General features: G+C 43.4%; 2 protein-coding genes across 7 annotated transcripts in view; one reads left to right on the forward strand and one right to left on the reverse strand.

Annotated features, from left to right (window-relative positions):
* Window positions 1–16,725, forward strand: part of TM6SF1 (transmembrane 6 superfamily member 1) — a 138,397-nt gene extending 121,672 nt beyond the window's left edge. For 2 of the 4 annotated variants that reach the window (XM_073653117.1, XM_073653116.1), the window contains exons 9-10: window positions 160–279; window positions 14,411–16,725. In XM_073653117.1, the coding sequence (XP_073509218.1) occupies window positions 160–279; window positions 14,411–14,602 (312 nt within the window). In that variant the 3' untranslated portion in view covers window positions 14,603–16,725. The remainder of the gene's footprint in view (window positions 1–159; window positions 280–14,410) is intronic. The other 2 variants (XR_012251294.1, XM_073653118.1) reach the window with 2 other exon arrangements.
* Window positions 16,726–18,524: 1,799 nt separating this feature from the next.
* The window catches only part of HDGFL3 (HDGF like 3), an 87,935-nt gene continuing 79,333 nt past the window's right edge, over window positions 18,525–27,126 (reverse strand). For all 3 annotated transcript variants that reach the window (XM_073653121.1, XM_073653120.1, XM_073653119.1), the window contains one exon: window positions 18,525–21,021. In XM_073653121.1, the coding sequence (XP_073509222.1) occupies window positions 21,016–21,021 (6 nt within the window). In that variant the 3' untranslated portion in view covers window positions 18,525–21,015. The remainder of the gene's footprint in view (window positions 21,022–27,126) is intronic.

The following is a 27,126-nucleotide window of genomic DNA, read 5'->3' on the forward strand; positions in this document are numbered from 1 at the left end:
GACTGCTTTGCCCCAATTTGTGGAGCAAAGTGCTCTTTCAAATTAATGAATTCACTCATTTATTACAACACGATGGTATCGGCGAAAACCACAAATGTAGGTACAAATCTTTTCGCATTTGTCTGAACCTTTTTCACAGAATATGTCTTTATTTTGCAGATGTTAGTATATCTGTTCTATTCTGTTCCTTCCAATCTCATCACTGTGTATGGTCTCCTGGTTCCTGGATGCACGTGGATGCCAGATCTTACCCTCATTTACGCTGGTGGATTGGCTCAGGTAGTATAAACATAGTATTTGACAAATACAAATAGAAGAGAATTATGCCAAGATAGTAATACTTCTCAGAAAACATTTTATTGCTGCTGTTTAACCAGTTCATGAACAGGTCATTTACCACCGTCCCTTCCCGACCTGGCACATTTTTCCTCATTCGAATACTCAAATACTTTTTTTGCCTCTTATTTTCGCACTAAATGTCGCTTTAAGGGGTTGTCCCATGAAGAAAAGTTAATTTTAATCAATAGATCTTGGAATAATAATAAGTTCCACAATTGGATGTGTTTAAATAAAATGTTCCTGTGCTGAGATAATCTTATAAATGTGCCCCTGCTGTGTACTGTGTAATGGCTGTGTCTGACCGTACATCGAACACGGTCTGATCATACCACAGCTCCTGGGCAGGGGAGGAAGCAAAAGAGTTACCTTTCTTTGAAAACCCCTTTAAGTTTTTATATTCTTTTTTTTCCTCTGATATAATTGCAAATGTAAAGTAAAATAGGAAATACGTATCTATGTTTCACTTTTTTTTTGTTTACGACCACAATGGACCGCTAAAAACATTTTAAATTTCATTCCCCTTTGTGAAGAAATTATTCTTATATATCGGACATATTTTTTCGATGGGTGCTGGGCTAAAAATCTCCCTCTAACAGCTGCGGGTGCAGATGACTTCCGCTCGCGACTATTAACCTGTTAAATGCTACTATCAAAGTCTGACAGCGACATTACATTGGGGCGCATCATTATATGAACTTATTGGCACCCCAGTGACACAATTGTGGGGTGCTGATGGGTTGTTAAGAAGAGCCAGGGGAACTGCTGGAGTCACAGAACTCATTTGAAACTCAGCCTGTGGCCGGGCTTTCAAATGTGAATGTGATTTTTACTATATAAATAAATTAATTAATAAAATAATTTAAAAAAATTAGCTGTCAATTTAAAAAACTTGTCAACTTTGGTATCGCCCTATTTGTACTGATAAGGAGAATCATATTGCAAGGTCATCTTTACCACATAATGTACAGTACAGACCAAAAGTTTGGACACACCTTCTCATTTAAAGATTTTTCTGTATTTTCATGACTTTGAAAATTGTACATTCACACTGAAGGCATCAAAACTATGAATTAACACATGTGGAATTATATACTTAACAAAAAAGTGTCAAACAACTGAAAATATGTCTTATATTCTAGGTTCTTCAAAGTAGCCACCTTTTGCTTTGATGACTGCTTTGCACACTCTTGGCATTCTCTTGATGAGCTTCAAGAGGTAGTCACCGGAAATGGTTTTCACTTCACAGGTGTGCCCTGTCAGGTTTAATAAGTGGGATTTCTTGCCTTATAAATGGGGTTGGGACCATCAGTTGTGTTGTGCAGAACTCTGGTGGATACACAGCTGATAGTCCTACTAAATAGGCTGTTAAAATTTGTATTATGGCAAGAAAAAAGCAGCTAAGTAAAGAAAAACGAGTGGCCATCATTACTTTAAGAAATGAAGGTCAGTCAGTCTGAAAAATTGGGCAAAGTTTGAAAGTGTCCCCAAGTGCAGTTGCAAAAACCATCAATCGCTACAAAGAAACTGGCTCACATGAGGACCGCCCCAGGAAAGCAAGACCAAGAGTCACCTCTGCTTCTGAGGATAAGTTTATCCGAGTCACCAGCCTCAGAAATCGCAGGTTAACAGCAGCTCAGATTAGAGACCAGGTCAATGCCACACAGAGTTCTAGCAGCAGACACATCTCTACAACATCTGTTAAGAGGAGACTTTGTGCAGCAGGCCTTCATGGTAAAATAGCTGCTAGGAAACCACTGCTAAGGACAGGCAACAAGCAGAAGAGACTTGTTTGGGCTAAAGAACACAAGGAATGGACATTAGACCAGTGGAAATCTATGCTTTGGTCTGATGAGTCCAAATTTGAGATCTTTGGTTCCAACCACCGTGTCTTTGTGCGACGCAGAAAAGGTGAACGGATGGACTCTTCATGCCTGGTTCCCACCGTGAAGCATGGAGGAGGAGGTGTGATGGTGTGGGGGTGCTTTGCTGGTGACACTGTTGGGGATTTATTCAAAATTGAAGGAATACTGAACCAGCATGGCTACCACAGCATCTTGCAGCGGCATGCTATTCCATCCGGTTTGCGTTTAGTTGGACCATCATTTATTTTTCAACAGGACAATGACCCCAAACACACCTCCAGGCTGTGTAAGGGCTATTTGACCAAGAAGGAGAGTGATGGGGTGCTACGCCAGATGACCTGGCCTCCACAGTCACCAGACTTGAACCCAATCGAGATGGTTTGGGGTGAGCTGGACCGCAGAGTGAAGGCAAAAGGGCCAACAAGTGCTAAGCATCTCTGGGAACTCCTTCAAGATTGTTGGAAGACCATTTCCGGTGACTACCTCTTGAAGCTCATCAAGAGAATGCCAAGAGTGTGCAAAGCAGTCATCAAAGCAAAAGGTGGCTACTTTGAAGAACCTAGAATATAAGACATATTTTCAGTTGTTTCACACTTTTTTGTTAAGTATATAATTCCACATGTGTTAATTCATAGTTTTGATGCCTTCAGTGTGAATGTACAATTTTCAAAGTCATGAAAATAAAGAAAAATCTTTAAATGAGAAGGTGTGTCCAAACTTTTGGTCTGTACTGTATGCCGTAAAAACAATTCCCAAAAAACTGTCAGAATTACGTTTTTTCGCAATTTCACAATTTTTCTCTAGTTTTTCAGTACACTATGTAGTAAACTAAATGTTGACATTCAAAAATAGAGCTCGCATGGCAAAAAACAAGCATACATCTATGTGGACAGAATAATAAAGTTATGGCTCTTGGAAGGGGGTGAGGAAAAAACGCTGAAATGGAAATTGACGAGAAGGGGTTAAGAAGAAATTTCTGCAACTGCACCAATAATTTGAATGGAGTATACAGAAATCCATGTACTAGCTACCAAACAAACTGCAGTCAGATACTCAGAACTGATTTTCTATTGAAAATCTCAATTTGTTACCTCCATTTTTTTACCAGTTTTCTATTCTGCATGGTCTAATTTTCAATTGTTTTCGAGCTAGTGGTTAGAGACTAGCTGATATGATGTCTCCCACAGTGCCCAAAGAATGAGGGATTCCTGCTCTCCTGTCTCTACGTCACAAATATTCAGAACCAAAAGCATGGATGATATTGCACAGTAATATTGAGCAGTGTTGCTGTAAACCCAGATTTGGCATGAGATAAACACTTACAGGAAATCAGTAGCATGAATCTGTTTATGTATCTCACTTCCACTCTGATTTTAACTCTGCTCCCCCCTCCATAGACTACAGTAGGCAGCAGTAATCTGAGCAGTCAGAAACATCCTCTTTTTACCAAGATGGTAATTAGTAGTTTATTCAGAGTAAGTGTTGAATTTGACTCATTAAACAATTAAATTAAATAGCTTCAGGAAAAAATGTTTTTTTTTTCCCTTTGTGGCAATTATGCCTTTACATATGTTAAATGCAGGGTATGTTAATAATGATATACTTTGCAAATAGAAAATTGCCTCCCAAAACATACAGTCATGGCCGAAAGTATTGGCACCCTTGCAATTGTTCCAGAAAATTAAGTATTTCTCCCAGAAAATTACTTCAATTATATGTTTTGTTATACACATGTTTATTTCCTTTGTGTATATTGGAACACAAAAAAAATTATAAAAAAAGGCCCCCCAACTTAATATTTGGTTGTACACCCTTTGGAATAAATAACTGCAATCAATCGCTTCTTATAACCATCAACAAGCTTGTTACACCTCTCAACTGGAATTTTGGACCACTTTTCTTTTGCAAACTGCTCCAGGACTCTCTTATTTGAAGGGCGCTTTCTCCCATTAGCAATTTTAAGATCACTCCACATGTGTTTAATGGGATTTAGATCCGGACTCGTTGCTGGCCACTTCAGAACTCTCCAGCGCTTTGTTTCCATCCATTTCTGGGTGCTTCTTGAACTATGTTTGTGGTCACTGTCCTGCTTGAAGACTCGTGACCTAGGACAGAAACCCAACTTTCTGACACTGGGCACTAAATTGCGACCCAAAATCCTTTTGTAATCTTCAGATTTCATGATGCCTTGTACACAGTCAAGGCACCCAGTGACAGAGGCAGCAAAACAACCCCAAAATATCTTTGAACCTCCACCGTATTTGACTTTAGATAGTGTTCTTTTCTTTGCAGGCCTCATTCTGTTTTCGGTAAACAGTAGAATGATGTGCTTTAACAAGAAGCTCTATCTTGGTCTCATCTGTCCACAGGACACTTTACCAGAAGGATTTGGGCTTAAGGCCCCGTCACACTAAGCGACACTACAGCGATCCTGACAACGATACGATCTGTCAGGGATCGTTGCTGCGTCGCTATGTGGTCGCTGGTAAGATGACAAACAGTCAGATCTTCCCAACGACGCAGCAACGATGCAGCAACGATGCAGGTGACCCGTAACGATCTGTATAACGATGCGGCGATCTGTATAACGATGCACGCCTATGTGTTTCTGTGTCTGAGTCGTCAACAAGGTCGTTGGTAAGGTGTCAAACACAGCGATGCATGCTACCCAGCGGGACCTCAACGATCAAAGAAATGTCCAGACCATTCCGACGCGACCAGCGATCTCACAGCAGGGGCCTGGTCGCTGCTAAGTGTCAAATGTAGCGAGATCGCTACTGAGGTCGCTGTTGCGTCACAAAACTTGTGACTCAGCAGCGATCTCGCTAGCGATCTCGCTTAGTGTGACGGGGGCTTTACTCGCGTACAGTTGGCAAACTGCAGTCTAGCTTTTTTATGTCTCTGTCTCAACAGTGGGGTCCTCCCAGGTCTCCTGCCATAGCGTTTAATTTCATTCAAATGACAGATAGTTCACGCTGACACTGATGCACCCTGAGACTGCAGGACAGGTTGAATTTCTTTGGAACTTGATTGGGGCAGCTTACCCACCATCCAGACTATCCTGCATTACAACCTTTCATGAATTTTGTCTCTGCTGTCCACGTCCAGGGAGATTAGCTACAGTGCCATGGGTTGTAAACTTCTTGATTATGTTGCCCACCGTAGAAAAAGGAACATCAAGATCTCTGGAGATGGACTTGTAACCTTGATATTGTTGATATTTTTCAACAATTTTGGTCCTCAAGTCCTCAGACAGTTCTCTTCTTTTCTGTTCTTCGTGCTTAGTGTGGAACACACAATGCAAAGATTGATTAAACGTTTACCTTTTTATCTTATTTCAGGTGTGATTTTCATATTGTCCACACCTGTTACTTGCCACAGATGAGTTAGAACAACTATCACATGCTTGAAACAAAGTTGTTGCCCACAATTCTGGAAAGGTGTCAACAATTTTGTCTGGCCCATTTTTGGGGTTTTGTGTGAAATGATGTCCAATTTGCCTTTTTTTTGTGTTGTTCCAATACACATAAAAAATAAACATGTGTATAATAAAACATTTGTAATTGCAATCATTTTCTGGGAGAAATACATCATTATCTGGAACAATTTCAAGGATGCCAACACTTTTGGCCATGACTGTATACACTGGCAGTCTCTGTATAGCTTCATTGAGGTACTTAAAATACTAGCTACATACAGCTCTGTTAAAAATTAAGAGATCACTGAACAGTTTTCTACTGGAAAGCATGGAAAGACTGGTGGAAAGCATTCCAAGACAAATGAAAGCTGTGATTAAAAATCATGGTTAGTCCACCAAATATTGACAAATATTGATTTCACATTTAAAACATGAGTAATTTGAGGTCTGAAAGCACTGTTTCTTTTTTAGTATTTTGACGCTTTATCATTTGCTGCAAATAAATACAAAATTTTTAGATTTGAATTTTGGAGACATGTTGTCAGTAGTTTATAGACTAAAACAACAATGTACATTTTACTCAAAAAATATACTTAGAAAGAGAAAAATCAGAGAAACTGAAAATTTTACAGTGGTCTCTTCATTTTTGCCAGAGCTGTATACTTGAAACTATTTTCCCCTATGGATGCAGCTTTTTTTTTTCATCTTCACATTCCTTAAGTGATCTATGTAGCTGCATTAGAGCTATTTATTTATAGTGGGTTTATTGAATAACTTATTCAGCAAATCGACCCATGTTTTTACAACATTCAAGGTGTGGTGTAAATCCTATGTTAACTTTGTTTTGTGTACGTTGGTGTAATTGTGGTGATACAAAAAAAGTATTGACTGTGGCATCATAAGGGTTAACTGGCCAGAATCAGAGTGATCTCTAAACTCTGCCATTGTATTAGAATGTTAAAATTTTCACCTGCTCTTGAGGCAGCATCATGCCCAAAAATCACTGCACCATCTATGGCAACCATTACATAAAACAGGTGTGGGGAACCTCCGGCCCCCAATGTTTTTCCTCTGGCTCCCAGGTGGATTCCCGGGGACAGCAGTGCTTGGGCCGCCAGCCCCGTTTTGCCGGCCATGTAATTCCTCCCCAGACTTTGAAGCACGTGCACGCACCCTTCCCTACTGAACACTGCGGCGCACACAATGAAGGATTTTTGTGGGCGGAGTTAATGAAGGGAGCTGTTATAGCATCTATGTAATTCATACAGAAGTCCTTTGTGCTGTATAGTGTCTCCTATGTGCAGCATATACACCAGTCCCAGTGTCTCCTACGTGATCTATATACAGCAGTCTGTCTCCTATGTAATGTATATACAGCAGTCTCGTTGCCTACGTGATGTATATACAGCAGTCTCGTTGTCTCCTATGTGATGTATATAAAATAGTCTCGGTGTCTCCTATGTGATGTATATACAGTAGTCTCGGTGTCTCCTATGTGAGGTATATACAGCAGTTTCAGTGTCTCCTATGTGATGTATATACAGCAGCCTCGGGGTCTCCTCTGTAAAGTATATACAGCAGTCTCGGTGTCTCCTATGTGATGTTTAGACAGCAGTCTCGGTATATCCATACAATGTTTATGTAGCGTCGGCGTCCCTGCCTCCTGCTGGGCAGGGACGCTGTTCCCCTCACCTCTCCACTCCGTGCCCGGCGTCCTCCTCCCGCTCTGCTGGCAGCGCGCGCTGCTTCCCGGCCACTGTGCTTAGGGCGCGCGCGCTCCCCCTCTCTTAAAGGGGCCGCGCGCGCCGTCCTAAGGAGTCCCCGGCCAATGGCCGGAGGACCTCACCATATATAAGGCACCTCCTCCAAAATGGAGGTGCCCGAGCAATGTTGTTGCAAAGCCTTCACTCTGCTTCAGCCCTCAGGTCCCGTTACCAGTTACCTGCCAGTCACCTGTCAGATTCCTGCTTGATACCTGCCTGATATCCGTTTACTTGCTTGCAAGCCTGCGGTCCGACGGTCTGCCTTCCGACACCTGTCAGTCTGTCTATAGACCAGCCTGCCCGCTCACCTGGGAGCGCTCATCTGCTACCTGCCTGCTAGCCTACCTGGAGGCTCCGCCGTCACTTGCCGTGACCACCTGCCTGTCCAGAGACTCTTGCCTGCTCACCTGGGAGCGCTCACCTGCTACCTGCCTGCTAGCCTACCTGGAGGCTCCGCCGTCACTTGCCGAGACCACCTGCCTGTCCAGAGACTCTTGCCTGCTCACCTGGGAGCGCTCACCTGCTACCTGCCTGCTAGCCAACCTGGAGGCTCCACCGTCACTTGCCGTGACCACCTGCCTGTCCAGAGACTCTCGCCTGCTCACCTGGGAGCACTCACCTGCTACCTGCCTGCTAGCCTACCTGGAGGCTCTGCCGTCACTTGCCGTGACCACCTGCCCGTCCAGAGACTCTCGCCCGCTCACCTGGGAGCGCTCACCAGCCACCTGCCTGCTGTCCTTCTACCCAGAGACTGTCCCTGTCACTTGCCGTGAGCACCCGTCCTTGTGGTCCTTGTTTTTTGCTCGCTTTGATTTTGTTCTTCATTTTCGCCCGGCTGACAAAAACATCAAAGCTGACGCCTTGTCCCGATCCTTCCTGGTGTCTGATCTTGAGGAGGAACCTAAACACATCATCGATCCCGCCAGAGTAATGCAGGTGGCCCCCGTGAGTCTAAATCGTCTCCCTCCCGGTAAGACGTTCGTAACGGTACCTGATCGGGAGAAGATCCTACACTGGGGTCACTCGTCTAAGCTTGCTGGCCATGCCGGTCAGAAAAAGACCATCCAGCTTATCACCCGGCACTACTGGTGGCCTACCCTGCACAAGGACATAATAGACTTTGTTTCTGCCTGTGTGTCCTGTGCCCGCAATAAGGTTCCGAGACACCTGCCAGCCGGTCGCCTCCTTCCTCTTCCAGTACCTGCTGCCCCCTGGCAGCATATAGCTATGGACTTCATAACAGATCTCCCTGTCTCTGCCGGTTGTACGGTCATTTGGGTGGTCGCTGACCGCTTTTCCAAAATGGCTCATTTCATTCCCCTGCCAGGCCTCCCGTCTGCACCCGAGCTGGCTAAAGACTTTATCCGCCACATCTTTGTCTCCATGGCCTGCCCCTCCACATCGTGTCGGATCGTGGGGTTCAGTTCACCTCACGCTTCTGGAGAGCCACATGTAAGCTACTAGACGTCACCCTGGACTTCTCCTCCGCATACCACCCACAGTCCAATGGTCAAGTGGAGCGGATCAATCAGATCCTGACCAGTTACCTCCGGCACTTCGTTAATGCCCACCATTCAGACTGGGTGGATCTCCTGCCATGGGCCGAATTCTCTTACAATAATCACGAGAGCGAATCTTCCTCCAGATCCCCGTTTTTTGTAGTCTTCGGTCAGCATCCTCGGATCCCATTTCCCGTCTCCACCTCGGTGGACAATCCGGCTGCGGAATCTCTCGTTAGCAAATTTTCCTCCATTTGGGAGAGTACCCGATCCGCACTCCTTCAGTCGTCCGAGCGGATGAAAAAACACGCTGACAAAAAACGCCTGGATCCTCCACAATTCCGTCCTGGAGATAAAGTCTGGCTCTCGTCCAAGTATGTCCGGCTCAAGATTCCTTCCTACAAGTTAGGGCCTCGGTTCATCGGCCCACTAGAAGTTATCAAACAAATCAACCCAGTGGCCTATAAATTGAAACTCCCGGCCAACTTGCGGATCCCTAACTCCTTCCATGTATCTCTCCTCAAACCCGTGGTACTTAACTCTTTTTCCAAGTCTACAGGTACGTCTCCTGCTCCGGTTTCTGCTGAAAACGAGTTTGAGGTAGAGAACATTCTGGCCACCAAAAGGGTAAGAGGAAAAACCTTTTTTCTGGTAGATTGGAAGGGGTTTGGTCCTGAGGAGAGAACGTGGGAGCCCCCGGAGAACATCCATGCCCCTCTCATCCTTGATAAATTTCTGTCTGGCCTAAAAAAGGGGGGGCCTAAAGGGGGGGGGGGTACTGTAGCGTCGGCGTCCCTGCCTCCTGCTAGGCAGGGACGCTGTTCCCCTCACCTCTCCACTCCGTGCCCGGCGTCCTCCTCCCGCTCTGCTGCTTCCCGGCCACTGTGCTTAGGGGGAGCGCGCGCGCACTCCCCCTCTCTTAAAGGGGCCGCGCGCGCCGTCCTAAGGAGTCCCCGGCCAATGGCCGGAGGACCTCACCATATATAAGGCACCTCCTCCAAAATGGAGGTGCCCGAGCAATGTTGTTGCAAAGCCTTCACTCTGCTTCAGCCCTCAGGTCCCGTTACCAGTTACCTGCCAGTCACCTGTCAGATTCCTGCTTGATACCTGCCTGATATCCGTTTACTTGCTTGCAAGCCTGCGGTCCAACGGTCTGCCTTCCGACACCTGTCAGTCTGTCTATGGACCAGCCTGCCCGCTCACCTGGGAGCGCTCATCTGCTACCTGCCTGCTAGCCTACCTGGAGGCTACGCCGTCACTTGCCGTGACCACCTGCCTGTCCAGAGACTCTTGCCTGCTCACCTGGGAGCGCTCACCTGCTACCTGCCTGCTAGCCTACCTGGAGGCTCCGCCGTCACTTGCCGAGACCACCTGCCTGTCCAGAGACTCTTGCCTGCTCACCTGGGAGCACTCACCTGCTACCTGGCTGCTAGCCTACCTGGAGGCTCCGCCGTCACTTGCCGTGACCACCTGCCTGTCCAGAGACTCTTGCCTGCTCACCTGGGAGCGCTCACCTGCTACCTGCCTGCTAGCCTACCTGGAGGCTCCGCCGTCACTTGCCGAGACCACCTGCCTGTCCAGAGACTCTCGCCTGCTCACCTGGGAGCACTCACCTGCTACCTGCCTGCTAGCCTACCTGGAGGCTCTGCCGTCACTTGCCGTGACCACCTGCCCGTCCAGACTCTCGCCCGCTCACCTGGGAGCACTCACCTGCTACCTGCCTGCTAGCCTACCTGGAGGCTCTGCCGTCACTTGCCGTGACCACCTGCCCGTCCAGAGACTCTCGCCCGCTCACCTGGGAGCGCTCACCAGCCACCTGCCTGCTGTCCTTCTACCCAGAGACTGTCCCTGTCACTTGTCGTGAGTACCCGTCCTTCTACCCAGAGACTGTCCCTGTCACTTGCCGCGACTACCTGCCCTTCTACCCAGAGACTGTCCCTGTCACTTGCCGTGACTACCTGCCCGTCTTCCCTGGGAGCCACCCGCTTCCTTACAAGGACTGCCCCCTTGTATAGTTGCTCAGAGGTTCCGCCTCCCAGACCCGTTACAGTTTAGATAGCAGTCTCTGTGTATCCATGTGATATATGCAAACCTCACACAGCTTGAGTTCTATAAACGTTTTGTGAGCAGTGATGAATTTCCCACATTGAGGAGACATGCAGTGTAATATGCATCTGTGTTCAGCACAACTTACTGCTGACATCTGTTATTTTCAAAATGTATCATCGCAAAGAGTCGACTGTACTCCAGACCGACACAAATCTGGAAAAGCAGTTGTGAGTAGCAACAACATTAATACTACCGTATATCACAGCCTCACCAAAGAGAAGCAATTTCAGCCATCACAATAAGGGTTAGTTAAAGGGAATCAGTCACCACACTTGACCTATCTAAACTATTAATATGGGCATACAGGTTATAGAGTGCTGAAAAAAGTGCTACCTGTATGCGTCATATCAGATGCCTTGTTGATAAATCATCTTTTATCACTTTATGTAATGGCCTCTTCCAGGCTATGGGGAGGACGCTGCCTGAAAGATAACTCTGCCTCCAGGGCTTTTTATCTATGAAGGGGAGATACCAGTGTGAGACATGTAACTAACACAGAACAGGAGAAATGAACTTTGTCTTCTTGCAAACAAATTTTTTGCAGGTCTGCTGAATTGTAACAATATTGCAGCCCTGTCTGTCTGTGAGATGGAAGCTGAGAGGAATCTGCAAAAGTGTCAGGTATAATCACACAAAGCTCTGCAGTGAGAGGAGCCGGCAGATGTGTCAGGTATAATCACACACAGCTCTGCAGTGAGAGGAGCCTGCAGATGTGTCAGGTATAATCACACACAGCTCTGCAGTGAGAGGAGCCTGCGGATGTGTCAGGTATAATCACACACAGCTCTGCAGTGAGAGGAGCCGGCAGATGTGTCAGGTATAATCACACACAGCTCTGCAGTGAGAGGAGCCTGCAGATGTGTCAGGTATAATCACACACAGCTCTGCAGTGAGAGGAGCCGGCAGATGTGTCAGGTATAATCACACACAGCTCTGCAGTGAGAGGAGCCTGCGGATGTGTCAGGTATAATCACACACAACTCTGCAGTGAGAGGAGCCTGCAGATGTGTCAGGTATAATCACACACAGCTCTGCAGTGAGAGGAGCCTGCGGATGTGTCAGGTATAATCACACACAGCTCTGCAGTGAGATCAGGAGAGCAGAGAGCGGTCATCACACATCACACTGGTAACACTACTTCATGTATAATAATCTTTGGAGGCAGAGTTATCTCCCAGGCAGCGTCCTCCCCATAGCCTGGAAGAGATCACTTACATAAACTGATTAAAGATGATTTCTCACCAACAAGGCATCTGATATGAGGCATACAGGTATCACTCTCCTCAGCAGCCTATAACCTGTATGACCATATTAATAGTTTAGATAGGTCAAATGTGACAGATTCCCTTTAATTAAATGTTTGACCAAATATTGCAAGATCATTTTTAAGTTAAAAATTCCTGTTTTATCTGATGTAGATGTGGCGGAGCTAAGACTTGTACTCTGTGTATGACCCCGCCCACACCCCTGACTGGCAGCTTCCTGTGTACACTGTGAATTGTCAGCAAGCTGCTTATCAGCCAAAGCTAACAGACAATTCTCCATACTCCTCCTTCTAGACCTGTCCTCTGCCTTCGACACAGTTGACCACGGCCTCCTACTACAGATTCTCTCTTCCTTTGGTGTCAAAGAACTTACCCTATCCTGGATCTCCTCATACCTTTCCAACCGCACTTTTAGCGTCTCCCACTCCCACACTACCTTCTCATCCCACCCTCTCTCTGTTGGAGTCCCTCAAGGCTCTGTCCTAGTTACCCTACTCTTCTCCATCTATACCCTTGGCCTGGGACCGCTCATAAATTCCCACGGTTTCCAGTACCACCTGTATACTGATGACACCCAGATCTACCTCTCTGGCCAAGAATCCCAGCGTGTCTATCAGCCATATTCTCCCTCTCCTCTTGCTTCCTCAAGCTCAATGAGGACAAAACTGAACTCATCATCTTTCCTCCATCTCACATATCTTCCCCATCTAATCACAATAAATGACATCACTCTTTCCCCTGTACCAGAAATCTGCTGCCTCGGTGTAACCCTCGACTCTGCCCTGTCCTTCAAACCACACATCCAAGCCCTCGCCGCCTCCAGCTCAAAAATATTTCCAGAATCCGTCCTTTTCTCAACCCTCTATCTACTAAACTGCTTGTGCATGCCCTCATCATCTCCCGCATCGACTACTGCAATATCCTCCTCTGTGGCCTACCTGCTAACACTCTTGCACCTCTGCTGCCTGACTAGTTCATCTCTCTCCTCGCTACTCCCATTGCAAATCTCTTCACTAGCTCCCAATTTCCCAGCGTATCCAGTTCAAACTACTAACACTGACCTACAAAGCCATCCATAACCTTTCTCCTCCATACATCTCTGAACTAATCTCCCGATATATTCCCTCACGTAATCTCCGCTCCTCCCAAGACCACCTCCTCTCTTCCACACTTATTCGTTCCTCACCCAATCGCCTCCAAGCTTCTCCTGAATATACCCCATCCTCTGGAATTCTGTGCCTCAACATGTCCGATTATCTGCCACATTCGGATCGTTCAGCCGAAACCTGAAAACCCATCTCTTCAAGAAAGCTTACAACCTGAAATGACCACGCTGCCGCATCACCACTATCAGAGCTGCTGCAACCCCCCACCTATTGTCTCCTTCCCCATCCTGCAGAACGTAAGCCCGCAAGGGCAGGGCCCTCTTCCCCCTGTACCAGTCTATCATTGTTAGTTAATTTACTGTAAGTGATATCTGTATTTTGTATGTAACACCTTCTTATGTACAGCACCATGGAATGAATGCTGCTATATAAACAAATAATAATAATATCAGTGGTGGGGGGCGGGGTTACACAGATAAGCCAGACTGGTCTGCACCTGAGCTGTAGTCCTGTAGTGCTAATCTCCCACTGATGAAATAATGATTGTTTTGAAACAGCAACACAAAGCCTAGTAAGTGAAACATCCCTGGAATCAGGCACTCCTTCCCTATATTACGTTATTCTCAGATTAAATAGAAAAAAAAAACGTTAATAGATTTTCTTTAAGTCATCTGTTTTCTGCTGATATTATCCCAATCTACACAGCAAAGCTGTAAAATGAGCTATAAAAGACAGTAAGTGCCAGTCTATGGTGTCTCTGCTAAAGTGGCCAGTTTAACAACTGCTATATTCATTTTTTTTCTAAATTACAAAATGAAAAAAACAACAACAAATGTTTCTAATGGAAACCAGATTTAAATTATTTGTTACTGTCTGATGATACATTTGATCTACTGATCTATAAACCAGGGAAAACAGCTCACAAGGCAACGGTATATCCCTCATACTAGGCCCTTTCCATTGTTACCAACGATGAGGATTTTGCAATGTACAACTTATCTCCCTGTATTGAGACGTGACTGTTGACTGCACTTTTTTCAATCCTGCAGGCACAGTTTTCTCACATTGGCGCATCCCTTCATGCAAGGACTCCATACATCTACAGAGTTCCTGATGAAGCAAGACTTTTTGTTGTAACCACAAATCTCCTTTTTGGGATCTTCCCACAGATATTAGCTCATCGTTGTGTAAACCAGCCAGAATTTTTTGTGAGGATGAAACCAGGGGCCAAAACTAATTAATGGGTTAAATGATATCATGGACATTTACAAACTGTGTGATGTTTGACATTTTGGTACTATCTATAATTCAGTTTTCTACTGTAAAAGGTTCCTGCAGAATTTTTTTAAGCCAATATCCAATCAAATGTGAGTGGTTTGGTTGACACAAAGTTAACATTGCCTTAATGCAAGATAAATAGAAAGTAGGGGATTGTTTATATACATGTCTCCTGCTTTATAATGAATATATTGCATATGTTCACACTAGGCGATTTTTCAGCATTTTTTTTCTGCATCAAAACCTTATCTCTTGGCAGTAACGTTTCTGCCTCCAAAAAGCAGGTTTTGCTTCTTTTTTTTCTGCGTTTTTTTCACTGTCCATAAGTCTCTTTATGCATGCTGATAAAGCTCAGTGACAAAACAACTTCATCAGGTTTTGGCACAAATAACGTAGCAAAACCTGATACCTGCGTTTTTGTCACTGCCCATTACTTTCAATGGGTGAAAAAAAGAAGTGACATGCTCTATTGTGTAAAAAAACATGCAAAGCACAACATACTGATGACACAAAAACCAAGGTGTGTGCATGAGATCTCTGAAATCTCATAGACTTTGCTAGTACTGTAAAATGCAGCTGAAAATTTGCATAAAAAAACACTGAAAAAACATCTAGTGTAAACATAACCTAAATCAGGTCTTTGTGGGGGCTATATCATCTCTTCCAGGACTCCTTGTTCTTCTTTACACTGAAGATAGTTCTTAATGACATTAGCTGTATGTTTGGGGTTGTTGTCCTGCTCAACACACGAGGCAGTTAATTAAAATTCAACAATCTTTATTGGCAAATCCTTTTAAAAACTTGTAGAAAAGACAAAAAATGGACATCTCAGATGACAAAGCATATATTATGGGGTGGTGTGTATAAAAAATTCCATACGCGTTTCGAGTGAAAAACTCTTGAACATTGGCTATGAAAAACATATATGCTTTGTCGTCTGAGATGTCCATTTTTTGTCTTTTCTACAAAGAGGATTTGTCAATAAAGATTGTTGAATTTTAATTAATTGCCTGGTGTGTTGAGCTGGATCCATTTTCACTTCCTCATTGACCCAGGCGCTGTGCAGCAGCGAGGACGCCGCGCTCCATGCCAGACTGGGATTACATCTCAGGGGTGAGCTGAAATTTTCTCTTTATTCATACGTTGTTGTCCTGCTGCAGAATAAATTTGGAGTCACCCAGATGCCTCCCTGATGGTATTACATGGTGGATAAGTATCTGCTGATATTTTAACATTTTGGGTCAACAGCCCAGAGCAAATGCTGCCAATTTTCTACACCATATTTTTTTTTTTTGCGTAGTTGAGTTGCTTGGCCTTACTTCCATGTCTATTGTATTGCATTTTGGCTGCAATCTTTCACTTGAACACTTCTGGCCGAACTTCTCTTAACAGTAGATGGGTGTAGCTTAGTCCCATTGATTGAGCCAGTTCTGAGCTGATTGCACTGCGGGACACCTTCTGATTTCAAAGGAAAGTAAGCATGATGTGTCTTTCACCTGCCAAACTGAGTTTCCTGACCACTACGTCTTCTGTGGTTCCCAAGGTTGAACATTTCTTGGTGCTTCTTCAAAAGAGCTTGAACAGCACATCCTGAAACCCCAGTCTGCTTTGAAATTTTAGCCTGAGAAAGACCTTGCTGATAAAGTAGAACTACCTTGTGTCTAGTTGCTATACTCAGTCTTGCCATGGAGTATGACCTGAGACATGAAGGAAGAATACAGCTGAGACATGAAGGAAGAACACAGTCCTGGAAGTAATGATATGGCCTGCACAGAGAACTCAACATCAAGTCTGGCTGGGATTTCATGAAGAGAGAGAAACTTTTGTGCAAGCCTACATCCACAAAATAATCTGTGGTTAATTCTCCCAAGAAGTTTGGAACAACCTCCCTGCTAAGCTCCTTCAAAAACTGTATGGAAATGTACCTTAAAGAATTGATACTTTAAAGGCAAAGGCTAGTCACACCAAATATTGATTTGATTCGATTTCCCTCTGGTTCATTCACTTTTCATTTTGTTAACAGATAGTTTATTTTTAGTACACGCTAATTGTTGAAAGCATTCTTATTTTGCAACCTTTGCATAGTACTGGTATATATATATATATATATATATATATATATATATATATATATATATCATACACTATACAGTACAGACCAAAAGTTTGGACACACCTCATTTAAAGATTTTTCTGTATTTTCATGACTATGAAAATTGTACATTCACACTGAAGGCATCAAAACTATAAATTAACACATGTGGAATTATAAAGTTAACAAAAAAGTGTGAAACAACTGAAAATATGTCTTATATTCTAGGTTCTTCAAAGTAGCCACCTTTTACTTTGATGACTGCTTTGCACACTCTTGGCATTCTCTTGATGAGCTTCAAGAGGTAGTCACTGGAAATGGTTTTCACTTCACAGGTGTGCCCTGTCAGGTTTAATAAGTGGGATTTCTTGCCTTATAAATGGGGTTGGGACCATCAGTTGTGTTGTGCAGAAGTCTGGTGGATACACAGCTGATAGTCCTACTGAATAGACTGTTAGCTGCTTTTTTCTTGCCATAATACAAATTCTAAGTAAAGAAAAAAGAGAGGCCATCATTACTTTAAGAAATGAAGGTCAGTCAGTGCGAAAAATTGGGAAAACTTTGAAAGTGTCCCCAAGTGCAGTTGCAAAAACCATCAAGCGCTACAAAGAAACTGGCTCACATGAGGACCGCCCCAGGAAAGGAAGACCAAGAGTCACCTCTGCTTCTGAGGATAAGTTTATCCGAGTCACCAGCCTCAGAAATCGCAGGTTAACAGCAGCTCAGATTAGAGACCAGGTCAATGCTACACAGAGTTCTGGCAGCAGACACATCTCTTCAACAACTGTTAAGGGGAGACTTTGTGCAGCAGGCCTTCATGGTAAAATAGCTGCTAGGAAACCACTGCTAAGGACAGGCAACAAGCAGAAGAGACTTGTTTGGGCTAAAGAACACAAGGAATGAACATTAGACCAGTGGAAATCTGTGCTTTGGTCTGATGAGTCCAAATTTGAGATCTTTGGTTTCAACCACCGTGTCTTTGTGCGACGCAGAAAAGGTGAACGGATGGACTCTACATGCCTGGTTCCCACCGTGAAGCATGGAGGAGGAGGTGTGATGGTGTTGGGGCGCTTTGCTGGTGACACTGTTGGGGATTTATTCAAAATTGAAGGCATACTGAACCAGCATGGATACCACAGCATCTTGCAGCGGCATGCTATTCCATCCGGTTTGCGTTTAGTTGGACCATCATTTATTTTTCAACAGGACAATGACCCCAAACACACCTCCAGGCTGTGTAAGGGCTATTTGACCAAGAAGGAGAGTGATGGGGTGCTACGCCAGATGACCTGGCCTCCACAGTCACCAGACCTGAACCCAATCGAGATGGTTTGTGGTGAGCTGGACCGCAGAGTGAAGGCAAAAGGGCCAACAAGTGCTAAGCATCTCTGGGAACTCCTTCAAGATTGTTGGAAGACCATTTCCGGTGACTACCTCTTGAAGCTCATCAAGAGAATGCCAAGAGTGTGCAAAGCAGTCATCAAAGCAAAAGGTGGCTACTTTGAAGAACCTAGAATATAAGACATATTTTCAGTTGTTTCACACTTTTTTGTTAACTATATAATTCCACGTGTTAATTCATAGTTTTGATGCCTTCAGTGTGAATGTACAATTTTCATAGTCATGAAAATACAGAAAAATCTTTAAAGGAGGTGTGTCCAAACTTTTGGTCTGTACTGTATATTATACACATACTAATGTAAAAAACCAGAGACATCATGTATATTTAATATTAAGCTAGTGACAAGTAACTGTTTCCATTATCAGACAACATGAGATCTACGACAAGTTAATACATTTTTTTGCGTCTTTATTACTGAACCATAATGGATTTTCTCCTGTCGTTAACACTTCCATCAATGTAATATGCTTCATACACAATTATTAACTGTAATTATAATCAACGCCAATGTTTACATAAGTTTTTCTTTTAATAACTGTTACATATATAGTAAATTAACTTGTGTGACCTGTTTCCGTCTTCACAATCTATAACCATAATTTCCAACATACATCAGGAGTGTTCATTTTGTAAAAACAGCAATACAACGGTATACGAGATGTGTTTCAACTACAAACACTGGAAATGCCAAAGATGCGTTAGAGAAGAACAAATGTAAAGAAAATGTTTTCACAAAAAATTGCAATAAAATAAATAAAATCTATTATCACAATAGCAACATTATTGTTCACAAGAAAATACATTCTGGAATGGCTAATTATTAGAATTGTGCATACAATGGTTAGCTTGGAAGAAAAGAACTCCTCTACGGTAACACCCAGATTGCCTGGTAAGTATATAATGTTACGACACATACTTTCCATCAAGAAGGGTTATTCCTTCTGGTATGCCTTAAACAGCATCTCCCACACACCTTGCAGAATTCTTAATGTGACCATACAATTTTAATAGCTGTCAGCTGATCACTCGTTTGGGCGTCAGCTGTTCCCTTTCCTCTGTACACATGCACACGTATGTGCTAAAAAAGGAAGATGGGAATAAACCACTGCCAGACACCTAAAAGTACATTCAGACAAACTTATTTTTTGTCCGTGTGGAAAGCAGGCAGCACATGGACCCAATGTTAGCATGTGAGCTAGTTCACATTATTTTTCACAAGGACCTCAGCTGACCAGATAATATCAGATGGTTGGTAGGTCTCGCCAACTTAAGTGTAATGTGTATGGCCACGTTTAGCTTATGTGAGGATTGTGGCAGATGAAAGCACTAACAGAAAAAGCAGCTTTTTGGGTTAATAAAATACCATGAAGCAAAGTTAGTGGCTGTCAGAGATCCCAATAGGAACCATGTGTCATATGCTCTAACTAAGCGTAAGCTTTTATTAGGCTAATTATTAATCTCTAGGAAGTTGTCCATTGGTAACCCCTTACAGTCTTTGGGTCTCCTGAAGTCAAGCTGATGGGTGGTTTTGCTAATGGGGACCCCTTTTCTTTAGCTTCGTTGCAGTTGTGGGGCATAACGAAAACAATACATTGTAAGATACTCACTAACTTCTATGGCTGTCCCTTTCAGTCAGTGTTTCTCAAATATGATCCCGAAGTCCAGAGCTGTAGTCACTATTCTGCTGGGTGTTACTGGAAACTGTCAGCAAGTTTGTTGTCTGTCAACCCCAACTAATTGTGAATTCACAGCGCAAAGCCTGGAGCAATGTCTTCAAGTTCACATGCATATGTATATCTGCTTGTGTTGTGCTTCACATCAGCCATGTAAAACTTCATTTACAAGTAGAATAACAATTTTTTTGTGTATCGCTCTGCAAGCACAGGAGCTGTCATTCTCATTACATTCCCACTTACATATGGCTGATCAGCATTTTAAAGAATGGGGACAGTACATGGGCATTTTATTGTGTTGTACCCTGGCTCTGCTTGACAGAAGAATAACTAGCAACAAAAACAGGATCAGATCCTGTCAGGAGGACTGAAGGAAAATTCTTCCAAATTCATTTTAATGACTGGAGCAGGTCAGTCTTCATATGAACACAGGGATTTTACAATTATGAGGCCTGGCTATCCATCAGTTTACTACGCAACCATCTGACTGCTTCTGGATTTTATTAACACAATTACATACAAAAGTGAACGTGCTATATAAATAGTATAGACTGAATATTAGCACTGAGAAAACATTCGGTTTAATGAAATTCCCTTTATCAGTTTTTACATTTTCCTCTTGAATATGAAGGCTTCTTTTACAGTTACTGTGAATATTCTTTCAATGACGCATATTTAAGAGCTGCCATAAAATTTGTACCAAGAACGTACAAACAGGTTTCATAAGGGTCTTTCAATAGCACATAACATGTATAGCGGTGAGCAAGAAAGATGCACGGATGTACCCGTTAAGCCCTGGCAAAGTTAATAGTATCTGCAAGCTGTTAGTCTTGTCTATAAAGAAAGACAGCTAAAATGGGAACCTGGATATAATGTGTTTTACAGTTTTGTTGCTGTATTTATAATACATGTACTTTAATTCACTTTTTTTTGTTAAATTGGAAATAATTACACAAATTAAAATCTGTGAAAACATAAAATTAGCTAGTTTAAAGGGCAACATCATGCAACAGAATAATGGAAAATGAAAAGCTGCCCCCTGGAGGAGAAACACTTCTGATGCCAGCAAACACAACAAACAGGGACGTGATATTATGCTTACAAACTGACACATTCTTGGTGGCAACAATTAAATGTGTTGAGCCATTTCAAATCCAAGAATACTAAACTGCGAAATATGGACCTCTTCTCACGGTATGCTGCACTTAGTTACATCTGAAAAATAAAAAATAATCAACACGTCAAATTCATGTCACTTACAGCAGAAAATCAAATCTATTTCTATTTCTGAGATCAGCTGAATTATATAAAGATTTAGGTGCCAACACAACAAACATTTCTTATAACTAAATGGAAATGGTACAGTATCTTCTCACATAAATCCAGAAGAATTTGTAGCTTCTATATTGCACAGGGAAGAAAAATAATGTGCAGAACTTGCTATTATAAACAGCTTTTCACAAGTAGAGATGAGCGTTGTTCTACTCGAACTGTTCGCCAATCTCAAATTCGAGCTGTTTTGGGCGGTGTTCGAGCCGTTCGGCGAACACGAACAATTTGAGAAAAATTCGGCTGTTCGAGGTTATGTTCGATAACTGTTCGTGCACCAAAATCATAACTGGATTTTTTCTCAGTAATGATGAAAATTAATGTTAATACGCAGTTTGAGTGTACAGCGGGGTGGGGGGAGGGGCAGGGGATGGATCTCTGCAGGAACAATGAAGATCTCCATTTTTTTTTCTCTTTCCCGCATTTACAGTGGGGAGGTGCAATCTGTCAGCCTATCAGCAGCGCACACACGGAGCGAAGTGCTTTTTTTCACACAAGCAAGGGCATGTGTCATTGGCAGTGTATGTCACATGTCCTTGCCCTATAAGACCCAGCCATTTTCCCCGTCGCCACCATTTTCTCACTGCTGCAGCTGCGTGTTAGACGGCACCGCTGTTGCTGTGTGCGCTATACCTTGTTAATTTCAAGCCAATTTTCGCACAAATATACAGATAGCTTGGGAGTAGGGAATAGTTGTGATTGCAGTCCTTTTAAGGACTAGGTTACAGCATTTCCTACGACTTTTATCAGGCAGGTCTGTGCTCTTAAATAGATAGGTTGTGGGAGTAAAGACTAATTGTAAGTGGAGTCCTTTTCAGGACTAGGTTACATCAGTTCCTATCAGTTTTTGCCAGGCAGGTCTGTGCCAGTGCTGTGCAAGTTTTTTTCACAGCATTTGGCTGAATCTAGCAAAGCTAATCCTTTTTGGCCTATTGCAGAGTGTGTTAGTCAGTGGAGTAGCCTATCTGTGTTGCAAGATATACCACCTGTGTATAGAATACCAATTTTTTTACTGCACCTAGTGAAGTAAAATCTTTTGGGCATAGCATCATTCTATTAGTCCATCTATACTGACCTCCATCAGGTTGCAAACTGAATCTAATTTTTTTCTGCATCTAGCTCTGAAAAAATATTGGGCTTCTAGCTGTGTGTGGGTCTTGTTCTATTAATCCATCTATACTGACCTCCATCAGGTTGCAAACTGAATATAATTTTTTTCTGCATCTAGCTCTGAAAAAATATTGGGCTTCTAGCTGTGTGTGGGTCTTGTTCTATTAATCCATCTATACTGACCTCCATCAGGTTGCAAACTGAATATAATTTTTTTCTGCATCTACCTCTGAAAAAATATTGGGCTTCTAGCTGTGTGTGGGTCTTGTTCTATTAATCCATCTATACTGACCTCCATCAGGTTGCAAACTGAATATAATTTTTTTCTGCATCTAGCTCTGAAAAAATATTTGGCCTTCTAGCAGTGTGTGGGACTTGTTCTATTAGTCCACCTATACTGACCTCCATCAGGTTGCAAACTGAATATATTTTTTTCTGCATCTACCTCTGAAAAAATATTGGGCTTCTAGCTGTGTGTGGGACTTGTTGTATTAGTCCATCTATACTGACCTCCATCAGGTTGCAAACTGAATATATTTTTTTCTGCATCTACCTCTGAAAAAATATTGGGCTTCTAGCTGTGTGTGGGTCTTGTTCTATTAATCCATCTATACTGACCTCCATCAGGTTGCAAACTGAATATAATTTTTTTCTGCATCTAGCTCTGAAAAAATATTTGGCCTTCTAGTAGTGTGTCGGACTTTCTCTATTAGTCCATCTATACTGACCTCCATCAGGTTGCAAATTAAAAATAATTTTTATCTGCATCTACAGTACCTCTGAAAAAATATTTGGGCTTCTAGCTGTGTGTGGGACTTGTTGTATTAGTCCATCTATACTGACCTCCATCAGGTTGCAAACTGAATATATTTTTTTCTGCATCTACCTCTGAAAAAATATTGGGCTTCTAGCTGTGTGTGGGACTTGTTGTATTAGTCCATCTATACTGACCTCCATCAGGTTGCAAACTGAATATATTTTTTTCTGCATCTACCTCTGAAAAAATATTGGGCTTCTAGCTGTGTGTGGGACTTGTTGTATTAGTCCATCTATACTGACCTCCATCAGGTTGCAAACTGAATATATTTTTTTCTGCATCTACCTCTGAAAAAATATTGGGCTTCTAGCTGTGTGTGGGTCTTGCTCTATTAATCCATCTATACTGACCTCCATCAGGTTGCAAACTGAATATAATTTTTTTCTGCATCTAGCTCTGAAAAAATATTTGGCCTTCTAGCAGTGTGTGGGACTTGTTCTATTAGTCCACCTATACTGACCTCCATCAGGTTGCAAACTGAATATATTTTTTTCTGCATCTACCTCTGAAAAAATATTGGGCTTCTAGCTGTGTGTGGGACTTGTTGTATTAGTCCATCTATACTGACCTCCATCAGGTTGCAAACTGAATATATTTTTTTCTGCATCTACCTCTGAAAAAATATTGGGCTTCTAGCTGTGTGTGGGTCTTGTTCTATTAATCCATCTATACAGACCTCCATCAGGTTGCAAACTGAATATAATTTTTTTCTGCATCTAGCTCTGAAAAAATATTTGGCCTTCTAGTAGTGTGTCGGACTTTCTCTATTAGTCCATGTATACTGACCTCCATCAGGTTGCAAATTAAAAATAATTTTTATCTGCATCTACAGTACCTCTGAAAAAATATTTGGGCTTCTAGCTGTGTGTGGGACTTGTTGTATTAGTCCATCTATACTGACCTCCATCAGGTTGCAAACTGAATATATTTTTTTCTGCATCTACCTCTGAAAAAATATTGGGCTTCTAGCTGTGTGTGGGACTTGTTGTATTAGTCCATCTATACTGACCTCCATCAGGTTGCAAACTGAATATATTTTTTTCTGCATCTACCTCTGAAAAAATATTGGGCTTCTAGCTGTGTGTGGGACTTGTTGTATTAGTCCATCTATACTGACCTCCATCAGGTTGCAAACTGAATATATTTTTTTCTGCATCTACCTCTGAAAAAATATTGGGCTTCTAGCTGTGTGTGGGTCTTGCTCTATTAATCCATCTATACTGACCTCCATCAGGTTGCAAACTGAATATAATTTTTTTCTGCATCTAGCTCTGAAAAAATATTTGGCCTTCTAGCAGTGTGTGGGACTTGTTCTATTAGTCCACCTATACTGACCTCCATCAGGTTGCAAACTGAATATATTTTTTTCTGCATCTACCTCTGAAAAAATATTGGGCTTCTAGCTGTGTGTGGGACTTGTTGTATTAGTCCATCTATACTGACCTCCATCAGGTTGCAAACTGAATATATTTTTTTCTGCATCTACCTCTGAAAAAATATTGGGCTTCTAGCTGTGTGTGGGTCTTGTTCTATTAATCCATCTATACAGACCTCCATCAGGTTGCAAACTGAATATAATTTTTTTCTGCATCTAGCTCTGAAAAAATATTTGGCCTTCTAGTAGTGTGTCGGACTTTCTCTATTAGTCCATGTATACTGACCTCCATCAGGTTGCAAATTAAAAATAATTTTTATCTGCATCTACAGTACCTTTGAAAAAATATTTGGGCTTCTAGCTGTGTGTGGGACTTGTTGTATTAGTCCATCTATACTGACCTCCATCAGGTTGCAAACTGAATATATTTTTTTCTGCATCTAACTCTGAAAAAATATTGGGCTTCTAGCTGTGTGTGGGACTTGTTGTATTAGTCCATCTATACTGACCTCCATCAGGTTGCAAATTGAATATAATTTTTTTCTGCATCTAACCCAGCCAATAGTTTTGGCCTAATACCACAGTTTGGCCACTCAGCTCTGCTCGGTTACCATCCATTGTTTTTTTGTGCAAACAACTCCAGAGTTGTGAATTAGTTAACCACCAAAATGAGTGGAAAAAGGCCTGCTGCTGGTGGAAAGGGGAATAGGCGTGTTGGGAAGGGGAAAAAAGGTTGTGTCCGTGGGGTAGGTGTTAAAGCAACAGTAACATCTGCAGAAGAAAGACCATCTTCCAGCCAAACTAAAATGTCTACTTCTTTTAGCGGACAACGTGATAAGATCCCTTTCTTACGGCCACGCCAATCGCTACAAATTCCAGATGAGGCACAAAAACAGCAGGTGCTTCAACGGATATCAAGTGCTCCTTTAAGTGGGCTCTCCTCCACATCAACTTCAACATCACAAATACTCCAGTCCTCAAAGGTGTCACCCAAATCGCACTTGCTTCCTCACAGCTCCCAAATCTCCAGCTGCCCGTCTGAGTATGAGGTAGAACAGATGGTTGAGTCTGCAGAGCTGTTTACTCATACTATAGCCTGGGAATCAGAGGTCGACTCCAGCGCTTCTGTGAATCCAGACGAGGAAATGATCTGCACTGATGCCCAGAATCTTTATGAGTCGGATCCAGGACCAGACGCAGAAGGTTCTGACCATAATGTAGACCCTCATTCCCAAACTGTAACTCCTGTGGGTGGAGACAATGAGGAAGACGATGATAAGACTCAAATACCTGATTGGAGCGACAACTTTAGTTTTTTGTCAGGGCAGGAACAGGTTGGCTCTGAGGACGACGGGTGTGATAACACACAGGGTGATGATGATGAAGTTGGAGATCCCACTTACTGTCAACCCACAGTCAGCCAAGAGATGAGGTCAGCAGAGGAGGTGGAGGAAGATGCTAGTGACGACGAGGTCAGGTTGCGCCTTCCTGGACAGAGACGTAGTACTGGAAGCACGTCAACAACTGCATCCTCAAACACAACTCTGCCTCTCACCACAAGTCGTGGTGGCTCTTCAGGTCGCATGGGTGCTAAGCCTTGCATAGCCTGGGCATTTTTTCAGATCGATAAAGATGACCCAACTCGTGTTATCTGTAACATTTGTCAGCAAAAGCTAAGTAGAGGCCAAAAAATACATAGTTTGAGTACTTCATGCATGAACCGGCACATGGACATGAAGCATAAGTTGCAGTGGGAAGCTCAGTGTGCTACAATGCGGCCTAGCCGGCCGGGCCAACCACCGTCTGCCATATCTTGTGCATCCGCGGCCTCTTCATCCTCTGTGACTGGGGGGACAGCAGTCACACCTGTTTTGGGGTGCAGACCTGCCACCTCTTTACCCGCAACAGCCAGCGTGATTGGCAGGTCATCATTTTCTTTGGAGGTGGGAACACCAGCTGGTGTTGAGCGCTGTCCGACATCGATAGCACCACCTTTGGATCAAGGCAACCTAACATGTCCGCCTGCATCTTCCTCACAGACCGGCAGTTTGCCGGGGACACCCTTATCAACCCCGTCTAAGCACAATAGCCAGCCCTCGGTCCCTCAGATGTGGACAAGTAAAAGACCATTTCCTCCTAGCCATGAGAAAGCTAAGAGGTTGAATTTCACCATCTGCAAGCTCTTGGCTACAGAAATGCTGCCTTTCCGCCTGGTGGACACAGAGGATTTTCGAGACCTTATGTCCGTCGCAGTGCCCCAGTACCAGATGCCCAGTCGGCACTACTTCTCAAAGAAAGGTGTGCCTGCGCTCCACCAGCATGTCGCACACAACATCACCGCTTCTTTGAGAAACTCTGTGTGTGACAGGGTGCATTTCACCAGACACTTGGACGAGTAGGCATGGACAGGGGTGTCACATGTCGCTGACTGGGCACTGGGTAACTATGGTGACAGCAGGACAAGGGGCTGCTGTCCAAGTCTTGCCGTCCCCACGAGTTGTGCGTCAATCCTCTTTATGTCAAAGTTCCTCCACTGCTTCTGCCTCCTCAACCTCCTCTCGGTCTTCCACCTGCACCCAAAGCCTGTCTGGTCATGCCACAAGCTTTCTAACTGCGCAGAAGGGATCCTGCACACCTCCTTACTATGCTGGCAGTAGGGCTCAACGTCATCAGGCGGTTTTTACATTGA

This window comes from Phyllobates terribilis, unplaced genomic scaffold (assembly GCF_046119375.1).
Source record: "Phyllobates terribilis strain yellow unplaced genomic scaffold, ASM4611937v1 Scaffold_11__3_contigs__length_659146591, whole genome shotgun sequence".
NCBI classification, from domain to species: Eukaryota; Metazoa; Chordata; class Amphibia; order Anura; family Dendrobatidae; genus Phyllobates; species Phyllobates terribilis.